The following is a 15,959-nucleotide window of genomic DNA, read 5'->3' on the forward strand; positions in this document are numbered from 1 at the left end:
TGTTCATCATTACATCCACAGGCATTTGCTCCGATAAATTTTTTGCATCGTTGACTGCATTTTTATGATATTGTGATGAGAGATGCTTAACGCAGTGTTCATGTATATTTTTAAAACGGCAAAAAGGTCGAATTACAAATGAACCCAAATATCCAGCTACTATTTTTGGAGGAAATAGTACGCAATATAAACACAGCGCACCTTTTAGACGTTTGGAATAAACCAGCCAAGGTGAATAAGTTTGCAACCAACTATGATTAAATTTCCGCTTCAGATTAGCAGTTTCGGCATCTTTAGCAAAGTCGTAATTTCTAGGGGGTACCCAACAACGATTGAGCATATCCAATTTTTGACTTGTGGTCATCAAAGAAGTTCGCCCTACCCATTTGCCTAGATCATTATCACAAACTACTTCATCTTCAGGTATATTTTCTACAATTTCGACTTTAGAAGAACCAGCTTGAGCCAGTGAACTCTGTGATATACTTTCGACCTTCTTTTCTTCATCACTTTCACTACTAGTTTCTTCTTTTTTCCTTTTCAAAGTCTCTGAAACAAAAATCCATATGCTTTTAAATAAAATGGTGATTTTTATACACAACAAGTAGAATTTATTATTAAAACAAAAAAAACAACTGCACACTAAACAGAATATCTCCTAAACCCGTAAGAATTTCAGGATAAAATGTATCCTATGACACTCCCGTGAATAAGACGAATCTAACGACTTACATCAAAATCCATTAAGCCGTTTAGGCTACAGGAGGCCACAAAGAAACAGACATACATTCATACTTACTTTACATACATACATATACTCGAAAACATTACACTCTTTTTTCGGCAGTAGAAGGTTATAATAATATTTCACACCAAGCCTCTAGCTAGTCCTAAACTAAAGCTTGTGCTATGGGTAGGTACTAGACAACGTTATATTTTTTAGATACTTATACACTTTTCTTGTAATTATTATTCATAGAAAACACACAGACAGATCAGTAACAACCATAGAAATAGTATGCAATAGAAAACCAGTAGGTGCGGCAAAAAATGAATGCATTTTGCAAAAATAAATGTAATTTTTCGGGTTACATTTTCTTGTAATACAGACAAATCTTCACATAACACGATATCATTAAAACAGTATACACTTTTATTGCTGTTAATTTTATGATTTGCATGTAATATTAGAAAATGTTGTCTTAGATTTTCGCGATTATTACACATTGAAATAAAACTATTTTTAACGGATTTAAATCGCGTATATTAATTTTTTAACATCCCGACGTTTCGAGCACTTTGCAGTGTTCGTGGTCACGGGTAGACTAAGGTGACATTTGTCTATTTGAAGTACAAAGAAATTATTATTTAAAACTACCGCCAACGATTTCTCAATTGGTATCTTGAGTAACGTTCCGGTTGCACGCAGAAGGCACTAACTGTATCTTTAGGTCTTGCAGTCTGTTGGATTTGGGATTTTAAATTTTTAATAAGTGGATCCCAGGTGTTAGAAAGTCTCCAACCATCTTCTCTATTGAAGTTCGGATGTTTTTGAATTTCAATAGCCTCGCGTATCATTCTAGGAATGAATCTGTGTTCTCTAGCGAGGATCTGTGGTTTATCGAATCGAATAAAATGGTTAGGTTTATCCAGAGCGTGTTCACAGACTGCAGACTTTGAAGATCGCCTATTTTTGACATCTCCTATATGTTCTTTGACCCTAGTACCGATACTCCTCTTTGTTTGGCCTATGTAAGATAAACCACACTCACATTCGAGTTTATATACTCCCGCAGTTTGTAAAGGAATATTACTCTTGATAGGTCTCAAGAATTTTAAAAAAAAAAAAAAAAAATTAATATACGCGATTTAAATCCGTTAAAAATAGTTTTATTTCAATATTAGAAAATATCAGCAATACGAAATCACGCCAGGGCGCTAAAAGTTTATAGCTGTAAACAAAAATGAGCGCGTTTGATATTTTATTTGTCTCTTTTTCTCTTGTATATCGTGCATTTAATAATGACCTCTCGTTTCACACTTTGTATGTCTAATAGCGGTACTAGCGCGCGAATTCTAAGTCTATGGTAACAACACAAACAGACATTTTTATGCACATGCACTAATGCGAGGCGGGAACCCGTGACCCTAGGTACCGAAGTCCGTCGTGCGAATCACTGCATCAATCGAGTCTTCAAATTATCTTTCTAACAAACAAATCTGTTTCTAATAACATTCATAAATTATCCGCATAAAAAATAAAAATCGATGTGCATCGAGTCGATTTTTCGATAATCGCGCATGCGTGTGTGCCATCCAACCTGTCTCTTTCTACCACACAAGCACAATACGCGGACACGAGAGAAAAACAATAGCACGTCACGTTGGGTTGTTTGGCGCGCGCGGCGACTAGCCCGCTCGACTCACGTAATTCCTCAATCTACACTCCCACATCATTATTCTTTGCTGTTATTTAATACATTATAGAAAATTATTTGACTATGTACTTACCTTTAAAAAACTTCCTTATATCCATTTTCAAAACAAGTGAAAAAATTAGAAATTGTCAATTTCGAGAAATTGTCGAGGCATTCAATTGTCAATTGAATGCCTCGCCTCTCGCGGCTCTCGCTCGCTCGACCCGCATCCCGCTCAGGGGGGGGCAGCTGCCCCTCCCTGCCCGTACCTCGCTACGCCCATGGAGACAAAGATGATAATGGCGCTCCAGTGCCGTGAACAGATCAAAAGTGATCACAGATTATTCAAGCTTTCGACCAATTAGCTGTCAATTTTTTTTTTATGGAATAGGTTGGCGGACGAGCGTATGGGCCACCTGATGATAAGTGGTCACCATCACCCTTAGACAATGACGCTGTAATAAATATTGACTATTCCTTACATCGTCAATGCGCCACCAACCTTGGGAACTAAGATGCTATGTCCCTTGTGCCTGTAGTTACTGCTCACTCACCCTTCAAACCGAAACACAACAATACTGCGTACTGTTGTTTAGCGGTAGAATATCTGATGAGTCGATGGTACCTACCCAGGCGGGTTACACAAAGCCCTACCACCAAGTTTATTTGGCTTTTGTCTTCATACGGTTTGTTGTACAATGTTTGGTTTTAGGTTGGAATAGAGTATAGGGTTATGAAAAAAAAAACTGCAATGTGAATTTATTTATTCAAACAAGAGAAACACCTATTCTAAATACATTTATATAATATTTTTGTAAGATGTTATAAGCTATGTTCGTATTGAAATTGAAAAACATACGGTGACATAAACGAATCTAAAGCCGACCAAAAAGTTTTCATTTCCTCACTTCAAATGTGGACGTTCGACGACGTTCGACGACAGAAAAAAAAAAACTATTTGAAGTTCGAATTATAAAATGACCAATAAACCCCGACATACGCTTTCTTATTTGACGTTTAGTTTCGAATATATTATCTATACATATAATAAAATTGTAGTGTCTGTTTGTAATATTAAAATAGCCCCTTTTTACTCAATGCATATGTGTATACACGGTACATATACCAAAATATCATTTTTACAATTTTTGTATGGCTGTTTGTTCCGGCTCTTGAACGGCTGGACCGATTTTGACGATTGTTTCACTGGCAGATAACTGATATAATGTGGAGTAACTTAAGCTACAATAATATATTTTTTCGCGGGAACAGATAGTAAATAATATATTTATATCGAACGCGAATCTGAGTACATTTTGCAAAAGTAAAGGAAATTAAACTCTCTTAACAATAATTAAAGTCTATATTTGCATGGAACGTACATACAGTACGATTGCAGTCAATTGTTTTTTATTTCGTGCCGTATTTTAAACGAATACATTTTGATTTTCCGACATTTGTTTCAGAATGTACCTCCCTTGTCTTTATAACTTTGCGCCAATATCGAAAATTCCTTGCAAAATTAAATAATATTAATATATTTTCAATTCGGAATTTAAACTAGCTATTAATAATATGAGACTGTGAAAATAAGTAATTTAATTCAAAATAGTTATCGGCTATTGTTTTACTAGTCAAAAAATATTTCATCAAATTTTGGGCGGGAAAAAGTCTTCTGTCAAAATTGACATTTATACGTCATTGTTAACAAATATTTAATTGTACAATTCGTCTAAATAATTATATTTTTTATTGATTCATCTGCTATTTAATATTAATTTATAACGTTCTTCTTTATTAAAGTTAAGCAATGAATATAGAAAAAGGAATAATAACAAATAAAGTTGTAACAATGTTCTCTGTTCCAGCGTGTACTACAGAGAGCGTTCAATTTCCCGCCAAAGTATTCTTTTTTTTTAATAATCAAACTGTAGCAACAACATTTAAACTATACGCTTTTTGTAGTATATCGTATATACTATATATTTAAAGTTAGGTTGGAAAGAGTAACACTGCAAGCTCATCACGTAAGTTTGGGGTCTTTGCAAACAATATTATTTAAATCTATAATTCACTACAAATTCAAAAAGTGCTGAATCATAAATCTATTTACATATTATCTATGTAATAATTATTATAAATTAAATGTTTTAACACGCACTATTAGTTATAGTTAAATAAAATATTGTGATGCACAGAAAAAATATTATTTTAATTAGGTGACATTTAGACAGATTAAAAATATGTACACTTTTTTTAAAGTTTATTAAACGTGCATTATATTTGTTAAGCAAACTATGAAAAATTACAATAAAAATTTGACTTAAATCTATTTGAAAATGTATTACATATTTACTAGGTGAGAAAAAAAAGCACGATTATTAGTGTTTTTTTGTAATACTAAAATTGCTATGAAAAATACTATACTAATCTATAAAAAGTTGCAGTATTGACAACGTTGACAATGTGACGTAACGTCTAAAGATTTTAACTTTTTAAATTTAATTTATAACGCAAACATATTTCGCTATGATATTACACAAGCTTAAAAATTATTATAATTGTAATAATAAAAAATATTATAAATTAAAAAAATCGTAAATATTGTTAGTTATGTTCAGAGATTATAGAAATTATTAAATGCTTAGAACACATTTTTTAAACATATATTTTATACTTTTTTTTAACTTTACAATTATTATTTTCTTTGCTGGTATAATGTTGCCAAGTTATTATTTGTTATATTGCTGTTTTCTTTAATTTTAGCTATACAAGATTGCTTTACTAATTTGTATAATTATTATTAAAAAAAATATATAAGTAGAATAACATAATAGGAATCACTAAATATTATTGAATGCTGTTAAAACAATATGAGAAGCATAAAGGATTGACCACACTTGCGCTACTTAGCTAAGTTTTATAATCATAATCACCTATACATATAATAAAATTGGAGTGTCTGTTTGTAATATTAAAATAGTCCTTTTTACTTCATCAAAAGCTTCATCAAAAGTATAGCACCTCGCCTCATTGCCTCCACTGGTGACAGGAGGGCTGGTTCGTTTTTTGCCCAGGGGATCGGAATTGAGATTCAACGGGGAAATGCTGCTAGCATTCTTGCCACCATTCCACGCGGTCAAGATTTATACAGTAACTAGTTTTAGTTCATATTTGTATATATATTTAAGCATTTAATGTTGTTAATTCTTATGTTAAAGTAAAAAGTTTAATAAGTTTATTACTTAATAAACTTTTTACTCAATGCATATGTATGTATACACGGTACTTATAACAAAATAACATGTTTTACAATTTTTGTATGAAGCAAACTTGATCTCAAAGAAAGGACATCGGTTACTATTTTTGTCGAAGCCGAGGACAACTACAAGTAATAAATGTTTTTTAGTCGCAGAGATGTAATAACGGTTCTAAGGCTTAGCGCCGGGCACATTCCAATTAATAAATTTGCCTTTCTCATAAAGAAATCGGAAACGCAGAATTGCATCCCCTGCGGAGTAGTAGATATTTACCACGGTTTGTTGGAATGTGTTCGTAACGAGAGTCTTAGGATGACTATATCTCAGAGTCGGATTTAAAGGTCTGGAGGCCCCTGGGGCCACAAAAAAGTGAGGGCCCTAGACAAACAGAAGCGTGAACACCCTAATAATTATATTATTATGAATTAATTAGTTTTTTTTTTTAATCAGTAAGCAATGATTTGTTTCGTATTTGTATCGGTAACATTAAAAATATTAAATAGTAACATTATTATAATTTGACTATATCTCAGTATTTGTTACCTTGCTGGAAACTGTGGCCCCCTATCATGTGGAGGCCCCAGGGCAGTTGCCCCGGTTGCCCTCCCCTAAATACGGCCCTGCTTTAGCTATTCAGTTTAATATTAATGATTTGAATATAATTGATTGTATGACTTATTTTGGCATTTCCATTAAGTGTTGAAGTTAGCGCATTGGATATGTTAGCTAACAAGTATTTTAGGTTAAGGAAATAAATATGTAATGTTAAATAACAGAGCGACATAGACACACACGGTAACAAAGCTCTTTAAATAAAGAAAAAAAAAGTAATAAATATTTTAAAAAAGGAAATTAAATCAACGGTTTTGTGATGTATGATTTCATAATCGCTGTCATATTATTGTGCAAATGTGTTCAATCCCATAAAGGCCTATTACAATGAATATAAATCGTGCGTTACGCTCTTTAGTTAATTGACAAGCATTTTCCTTAAGCAGGTTACGAAGATCACGGCGATTATTGATGTTTTAAGGATGTCGGCATCTGTAACGAATATATGTATTAATGAAACAGGCAGACTAGCTACCTTAGTGACAATACTGTGTAGTTAGTTAGGAATTATAATGCAACCGTTAAAACTACGGCAGCTAACGGAGATACCATTATTACTTCCAATTAATCTGTAATTACACTGGCTTACTAAATCTTCATACCTAATATAACATTTTTTTTAACAACTTTTTTTTTACAACAGTGCGCAGTATTGTTGTGTTCCGGTTTGAAGGGTGAGTGAGCCAGTGTAACTACAGGCACAAGGGACATAACATCTTAGTTCCCAAGGTTAGTGGCGCATTGACGATGTAAGGAATAGTTAATATTTCTTACAGCGTCATTGTTTAAGGGTGATGGTGACAAATTACCATCAAGTGGCCCCCCTAAAAATGTTTATTTTTCCGTTTATGAAAGTTGAAATTCTAGGCTTTTTTTTACTGTAATATACATCTATTATACATATAAACCTACCTCTTTAACAAGTATATTTTCAATAAAAAGAGATCCTAAATTAACTTTACATTTTAAATATAATCTGTAAACATATTCATAATGATTAAAAAAACACACGCGTGTTGACATAATATTAAATATATTTGATATCAAATAAATATGTACAAATATTATTGTAATGTCTTGATCACGTGTAAATTACTCGTACCCCTTCAAAGTGGTATCAGAAATTCTGTTTACTGATAAGGATATTTTTAATTAAGGGTTTGAATCTGATTGTAATTATTTAGATAAGATCTGAATTGCTGAATCGCGAGTTAATTTATAATCACGCAGGGAGTAAGCATGGAGCTTATTATATAGCTATGTTACACCGAATTATATGTTAAGGCTTTATTTTAGACCATGATGACAGTACATATATAACTGTCAAATTATTATGCTCGCTAACTGTGTCATTAACAGCCTGTAAATTTCCCACCACTGGGTTAAGGCCTCCTCTCCTTTTAGGAGACGGTTTGGAGTATTCTATCACGATGATCCAATGAGGGTTGATGGATACACACGTGGCAGAATTTAGATGAAATTAACCACGATGTTTTCCATCATGGCCGAGCACGAGATGAATTATAACATATATCAAGCATATGAAAATGGTCACTACCATATTCATACTGTTCCAATGCGGGTTATTGGAATACACATGTGGCAGAATTTCTATGAAATAAGACACATGGAGGTTTCCTCGCGATGTTTTCCTTCACCGAGCACGAGATGAATTCCAATATAAATCAAGCACATATATAAAGTGTTGCTTGACTCGGTTTGAACCCGCAATCATTGGTTATGATGCACGCGTTCTAACCACAGGGATATTCGTAGTGCAATATGCTCCAAACCTTCTCCTCAAAAGGGAGGGAAAGCCTTAACGCAACAGTGGGAGATTTACAGGCTGTTGTTGTTATTGTTGAGCAATAGCCATCCAATATACTTACCACTACACGTGTGTTCCTTTTCCCTGTAGCCGCTCTCAGTGTCGCAGAGGCATATCTTATCTTGAGGGGAGTGGACGCGGAGATGAGACGGTGCTGAGCCGGTTATATTGGGTGTGCCGCAGATGAGGCCGTCGTTGCATTCGTCACTATTTGAGCATACATGATAGAGAACTGGAAAGTAAATAACATATATCTTTAATAGGCTATTCGACTGGTTTTTAAAATCAATTTTATATTATTTAGTAGAGGTTAAGGAACCAAGTAAGAGTTGATTTCTTTATTCCTAGTACATATTTGCCGAAGAATATCATGTTAAAAATTCCATATCTAAATAACGCGCGAAAACGCTACTTGGACAATATGGCGCTGCAATGGGGTCGGTGACGTCACTTTGCTGTATTTTAATCTGTGGTACGTATAGAAGAAAAGCGAGGTTTACAAGAAAGCGACTTAATCATAAGCCCATTTCGTGTCACGTGACAAACTTTTGAAAAAATGCCTATTTATTTATTGATTTTTGACTAAATTAAGTATTATTTTCAAGCTTCGTTAGTAAATAACCATTTCTAAACTCATAATATACACTGATTACAATAATTCACAATTTATTTTTCGCATTGTCAAATAGCCTATTCAGTACAGTACAGTTTGTTATGTATGCGACCACCCTATGGTGGTACATTAGGACATCGCGTTCGCCGAGACCACCGACGGCGGTACCAACAACCCTTGCGCAACATCACGCCGCCCAACAACGGACCACACCGATCTTTCTTTATAATTTCTGTGTCTCAGAATTAAGAAAAGTATATTATTTTATAATATTATTAGAGCCGAGATGGCTCAGTGGTTAGAACGCGTGCATCTTAACCGATGATTGCGGGTTCACACGCAAGCACCGCTGTATATATGTGCTTAATTTGTTTTTATAATTCATCTCGTGCTCGGTTAAGGAAAACATCGTGAGGAAACCTGCATGTGTCTAATTTCATTGAAATTCTGCCACGTGTGCATTCCGCCAACTCGCATTGGAACAGCGTGTTGGAATATGTTCCAAGCCCTTTCCTTAATAGGAGTGGAGGCCATGAGCCCAGCAGTGGGAAAATTTACAGGCTGTTACTTTACTTTACTTATTATTTTATAATAATTGGTTCTGATGGCATTCTGTGTTACAACCCCAACACATGAATTAGTCTAATTAAATTAGTTTTAATATTTGTAAAATAAGTTTGTGAATTAAAATAATTTCACTTTTAAAGTACTTTCGGTTTTTTTAAGTCTTTCGAACGACGTAATTAGTTATTAATTTCGTTTATTTTTATAGTACAATGATGACTAGCTTTTTTATTGGTGTTTTGTCTAAGCTAACTATATATTTAGTATGTATACTATCTTGTAAGCCGATTCAAGGATTATTTTATGAGCCTACGTGATAAACTTGGTGGTAGGGCTCGTGCAAGCTCACCTGGTAAGTACCACCAGATATACTACCGCAAAGCTACAGTATTTAGCATTGTTGTGTTACGGTTTTAAGGGTGAGGGCGTCAATGTAACTACAGGCATAACATAACATCTTAGTTCCCAAGGTTGTTGGCGCATTGGTGATGTAAGCAATGGTCAATGTTTCGTACAGCGCCATTGTAAATAGGTGGTGACCACTTACAATCACGTGGCCCATATGCTTGTCCGCCAACTTATACCACAAAAAAACAAATCAAGATAAACTTTATCTAAGTAGGCTTTCTACAAGAACTTTTGAATCGTCATTTAACAATTATGTGAAGCTACCACCGATTCGAAAAGTAGATTCCACCGAGAAGAACCGGTAAGAAACTCAGTTGTTACTTTTCAACATTAATTTTGGTACATAGCACTGATTGTATGTTTGAGTGACAAGGCGTTTTCATTGAATTTAAAAGCAAATTATAGTAACAACGGTAATAAATAGAAACTTACGACTTTATACGTGTTGTAAAAAGGTATAGAATATGAAGCGACGCATATAATCGTAAGTTATAGTCACGACGTATAATCCAAAAACGTCAAGCACAAATAAAGTTGCAACTCTAAAAGATCAACGCAAATCGTCGCATCACAGACAGTGGCGGATTTACAAATCTGCCGCTAGTAGGCTATTCAATTTTTGCCGCCCCTACTTTTTTGCAACATTTATGATTTGTGTTCTATCGTCCTCATTACATCGTTTTTTTCCCGTTATTAGTATGATTATAAACTAGGTGATATTTCTGTCAGTTACTAGATTATTTTTCCAACCCGCTATGTAGTGACGAGTATACGGATTACGGACGTTATGTGGATACATATAATTATAAGTTCTTTTTTAATTTCTGTAAGATAATAACGAATTTGGGCTAAATCTGCCGCCCTAGGCTCCAGCCTACTTAGCCTATTGGTAACTCTGCCACTGATCATAGGACAGGACTATTCGTAGTATATATGGTTTTTGGAATGTGTAGTATTTATATTATAATACATTATAGAAGAGTCGAGATGGCCCAGTGGTTAGAACGCGTGCATCTTAACCGATGATTGCTTCAAACCCAGGCAAGGCACATATATGTGCTTAATTTGTGTTTATAATTCATCTCGTGCTCGGTTAAGGAAAACGTCGTGAGGAAACCTGCATGCGTCTAATTTCATCGAAATTCTTCTACATGTGGTGGAATATGTTCCAAAATCTCTTCTGAATGGAAGAGGAGGTCTTATCCCAGTAGTAGGAAATTTACAGGCTGCCACTTTACTTAAATAAAAAAAAAATCATCTATCAGCAAAGTTGTGGCCGTCGCTTAATGTGTTATCGCGTCGACGGTCGCGCGTGTGTTAATTCCCTTAACGATCGTAATTTACTTCTTCAGACCTTTCGTGTTCGATTCCGTTTTTGATAATAAAATGTCGCGTTTAAAAATATATGAGAATTTTCAGTCTGTAATATAATACTTGATTATCGCTCGCTCTAATCAATTACTCGAAATATTATACAAAGAAATCACGTTTAATCACGAATTAATATTAAACACAGGCTTTTGGGAAATAAATCTTTACAATATTTAACTAGCGACCCGACCCGACTTCGCACGTGATAATGAAAATATATATTTTTTTGTTTTGGATTGCCGGACGAGCATATGGGCCACCTGTTGGTAAGTGGTTATCATCACCCATAGACAATGACGCTGTAAGAAATATTAAATATTCCTTACATCGTCAATGCGCCACCAACCTTGGGAACTAAGATGTTACGTCCCTTGTGCCTGTAGTTACACTGACTCACCCTTCAAACCGGAACACAACAATACTGAGTACTGTTGTTTGGCGGTAGAATAACTGATGAGTGGGTGGACCTACCCAGACGGGCTTGCACAAAGCCCTACCACCAATGAATTGATAATGAAAAAAAATTTAAGTTGACAACACATTGATGGCAGCGAAGTAAATACGGACGTCTATAAAATCGTTAGTTTACAGGAGACCGTATTCATTTAAAAATTGTGACAATTTCGATATTTATGCACTGATTATCATGAAATTTTCTATATTGCGGTAAAATAATCTTATTTTTTAATTGTAGAGCAGATTTTTTTGCTAAATCATTGTTGTTATGAAATAATGCAGTTTTATTTTTTAGTTTTCAAAATTTGTATTATCGATATATTTCAATATTTAATCTGTAAATTCAATAACATGACAGTTCGATGGGCGGCCATGTTTGACGTTTACGGATGCGTTCAAAAAACTTTGCAAAGAATGATTATTGTTAGTTATCATATACGCTTCCAAAAAAGTTTAAACGTTTGATAACAATGCCGTTTATATAAATGAAATTTATGTAAAATTTATTTGAAAATTAATTTATTAAAAGATTTTTATTTAGTTTGATATACCGCGACTAAGAGAACCCGATATATATTCTTTATTTTCTTCTTTTTTATGATATAGGTTGGCGGACGAGCATGTGGGTCACCTGATGGTAAGTGGTCACCATCACCCATAGACAATGAAGCTGAGAGAAATATTAACTATTCCTTACATCATCAATGCGCCACTAACCTTGGGAACACCCTGTAGTTACACTGGCTCACTCACCCTTCAAATCGAAACACAACAATACTGAGTATTGTTATTATCCGATTTTTATCTATTCTTAGTATATTGCAAGCGATTTGACAGATACAAAATCTTAATTTTTTTCAATTCATCTCGTTTTAGTAAAGGACAAATCGTGAGGGTGCATATGTATTATTATGAATTTGAATGAATCTTTAAAATCCATACATTAACGCATTAATATGCCACAAACATTGATAATTAATTAATCATGTAGGTATCCTCAACCGTACCATTTAGTCTGATTCATGTCTTCTCCATTCTACGTGACATTGGCGAAATAATGTGTGCCCTGTCGGCGCAATTAAAAGTCACTAAACCAAGAATTGAATTGAATTGAATCATGTAGGTATAACAAGTACTTTTGAATTACTTTAAACTCATTATAGACAATGACGCTGTTAGAAATATTAACCATACCTTACATCGCCAATGCGCCAGTTTTCAGAACTAAGACGTTATGTCCCTTGTGCCTGTAGTTACACTGTATTCAAACTGGAATATACTAATATTACTAATTGTAAGTGTTGCTGTATCGTGATGATGATGGTAGGAACAACTTAGATGGATTTGCACAAAGTCCTATCAGCCTGTTTAATGTCATGGTCATAAGACCGCGTAACTTCTTAGAACCTTTTTAAAATGAACAGACATTTTTAACTTTGCCGTTTCTTAAATTTAAATCGCATAGGCGTATTATTCAGTACAAGATTATTAGGACGATAAAAGAGCGCGAAATTATTATTTGTTGACTTCCAGGCGGGATATATTATATGCATATATGATTGTTACTAACTAACATGACTGTATTTTTATGTTGAAAAAGAGTAACTGAGTTTCTTAGCGGTTCTTCTCAGTGAAACTACATTTCGAACCGGTGGTAGCTTCATTTAATTGTTAAACGACGATTCAAAAATGCTTTTAAAAGCCTACTTGAATAAAGTAGGTAGGTATATTTTGCTTATTTTTTCATTTTTATTAAATAAATGTTTCATAAAAACGTTACACACTGCAACGTTAACTAATTACATTGTCACAACAATCGAAATAACATTTCAATGTATTTCAAATAACTGCGCCACAAATATTAACTACATAAAGTCAAACGAATAATTATAACATCTACACTATAATCGTTCGCCTCCCCCCTTCGAGGCTAATTGGGGGGGCGCACGTGACCTTAAACATTTATTTACTACACCGTTTTCCATTAATTATGTTACAATCACGTTTTCTTAATAAGGTCACAGAATGACGTAGGTATGTTTAATTAGTATTTTCATAAATAATTACTGTTATATGTAAACTAATTAAATATATAATTGGGGTTTTTATATATGCTTATAATTATATTATATGACTTGCTGAAACTGCGTCAATCTTCATTTTACCCCTGTAAGCGCCAAAAACAAAGAAACTTGGGGTACTAATCAAGGGTTCAGGACTTAAAGTTTCCATGAGGCTGTTTTAACATCCTCGATATAATCCCTTGTATTAAGGTAGCAGCGAATATCACTACCCAGTACGGCAATATGTATTTGTACCACTAGCGTACCAAAGACGGATGGAACAATACATACCGTCTTGGTGGTAGGGCTTTGTGCAAGCCGGTCTGGGTGGGTACCACCCACTCATCAGTTATTCTACCGCCAAACAACAGTAGTCAGTATTGTTGTGTTCCTGGTTGAAGGGTGATTGAGCTGTAACTACAGGCACAAGGGACATAGCATCTTAGTTCCCAAGGTTGGTGGCACATTGATGATGTAAGGAATAGTTAATATTTCTTACAGCGTCATTGTCTATGGGTGATGGTGACCACTTACCATCAGTTGGCCTATATGCTCGTCCGACAACCTATACCATAAAAAAAGAGAATCCGGATCAGATATTCGATAGGAGCTTCCGAAAAATGTATTTTGTTGTGGAAACGGATACCTTGTCCAAATTTATTGTCCGGATTTATTGACTTTGCGAAGTTGGAAACTTGGCGTTATAAGCTTATCCTTACTCCTAGTGCACGTACAATGATTATCACTGATCTTATCAGAGTGATCAATGTTACTAAATAATATGAAATACATAAAAATAAGAAAATAATTACAGAAATTACGACCCAGTGAAATGGTAGCAAGAATATTTTTGACAAATAAAAACGGCCGCTTGCTTTGACATTTTAAACGCTCTAGAATACCAGCTTTTGCTTTTGGATTTTACAAGCCAAACGACTTGTGAACCATGTAGATCAGTGACTCCCAAAGTGGTCCAGGTGGACCCCTAGGGGTCCACGGGAGTCATGATGGGGGTCTACGTAGACGTGAATAAATAATGGGGGTCTACGAAAATTTATCTGCTTTTGATAGTAAAGAGCAAAAGTGTAAGCGTAGTTATATTACCTCATTAATTTTTTCTTGTAACTATATTCTTTTAATAAGTAAAGTGTTAGAAAATTTATTATTTTTCGTTTTTATTTTACCCATAAATGTAGGCACAGAACTCAGAAGCGTCACAATTTTTATTTTTTGGCGACTTTAAGAATTTGGTAGATATGTAGCAGCAGTCTACGACAGGGGTCCACCGAAAACAATAAAATTTTGAAAGTGGTCCACGAGAAAAATAAGTTTGAGAACTACTGATCTATATCTATCCATTATAATTTCTTAAAACAACGCACGAAAGCCTTTTGGCGCTGTAATTCATAGAAGTGCGATATTTATATATCTTAGCTCATCCTTACGTCTCTTGTACATGCAATGATTACCACTGATTCGGTCATTGTGATGAATGCTACTGTGACAACAACAACAGCCTGTAAATTGCCCACTGCTGGGCTAATGCCTCCTCTTCCTTTGAGGAGAAGTTTTGGAACATATTTCACTACGGTGTTCCAATCCAGATTGGTTGAACACGTGGCAGAATTTCGTGGATGATTGCGGGTTCAAACCACAGCATCGCTGAATTTTTATGTGCTTAATTTGTGTTTATAAATCATCTCGAGCTCGGTGAAGAAAAACATCGTAAGGAAATATGCACGTGTCTAATTTCATTGAAATTCTGCCACATGTGCATTCCACCAACACGCATTGGAACAGCGTGTTGGAATATGTTCCAAACCCTCTCCTTAATGGAAGAGGTCTTATCCCAGCAGTGTTAAATTTACCGATTGTTACTTTACTTTACTACCTAAAGTATAACTATATTATTATTTACCCAATCATGAATTTTTTTCGTCTAAACGTCCAAAAATCTTGTATATTAATAGCGTGAGCCGATTTTTGTCCCAATAATTGAGACGATAGCTGTTCATTTATGTAACATATATTATACATATATAACAAGTTTTTCATCAGCCCTTCCCTGTAGAATGTGCATAACAGCTAACCTATAGTTACAAAGAATTCTTTAAAACAAAATGGCTTGTTAGAGCTTAATCAAATCAAGTAAATATTGTTGGAATAAACAAGCAACATCAGCGTCAAGTCACACAACTTCCCTTAAAAATAAAAGGCAGGAGATTCGTGATCCTGGCTGACACATTGAGATCGCGAATATAATTATTACGGTGTAATGTGATTATTGATGGTTATTTGTGTTGTAGACTAAATGTTTTCTTCTGTGGTAGATTGATTGTTATTTTAAATTAAAGATAATTGTTTTAG

At 34.4% G+C, this 15,959-nt stretch overlaps 1 protein-coding gene across 1 annotated transcript in view; it reads right to left on the reverse strand.

The window, feature by feature from the left end:
- Window positions 1–6,221: 6,221 nt before the first annotated feature.
- Window positions 6,222–15,959, reverse strand: part of LOC124542173 — a 29,713-nt gene continuing 19,975 nt past the window's right edge. Inside the window, exons 3-4 of the mRNA XM_047120109.1 lie at window positions 8,179–8,349; window positions 6,222–6,721 (exon numbers count right to left, since the gene is read on the reverse strand). Of these exons, the coding sequence (XP_046976065.1) occupies window positions 6,648–6,721; window positions 8,179–8,349 (245 nt within the window). The 3' untranslated portion in view covers window positions 6,222–6,647. The remainder of the gene's footprint in view (window positions 6,722–8,178; window positions 8,350–15,959) is intronic.

Source organism: Vanessa cardui, chromosome 30, assembly GCF_905220365.1.
Source record: "Vanessa cardui chromosome 30, ilVanCard2.1, whole genome shotgun sequence".
NCBI classification, from domain to species: domain Eukaryota; kingdom Metazoa; phylum Arthropoda; class Insecta; order Lepidoptera; family Nymphalidae; genus Vanessa; species Vanessa cardui.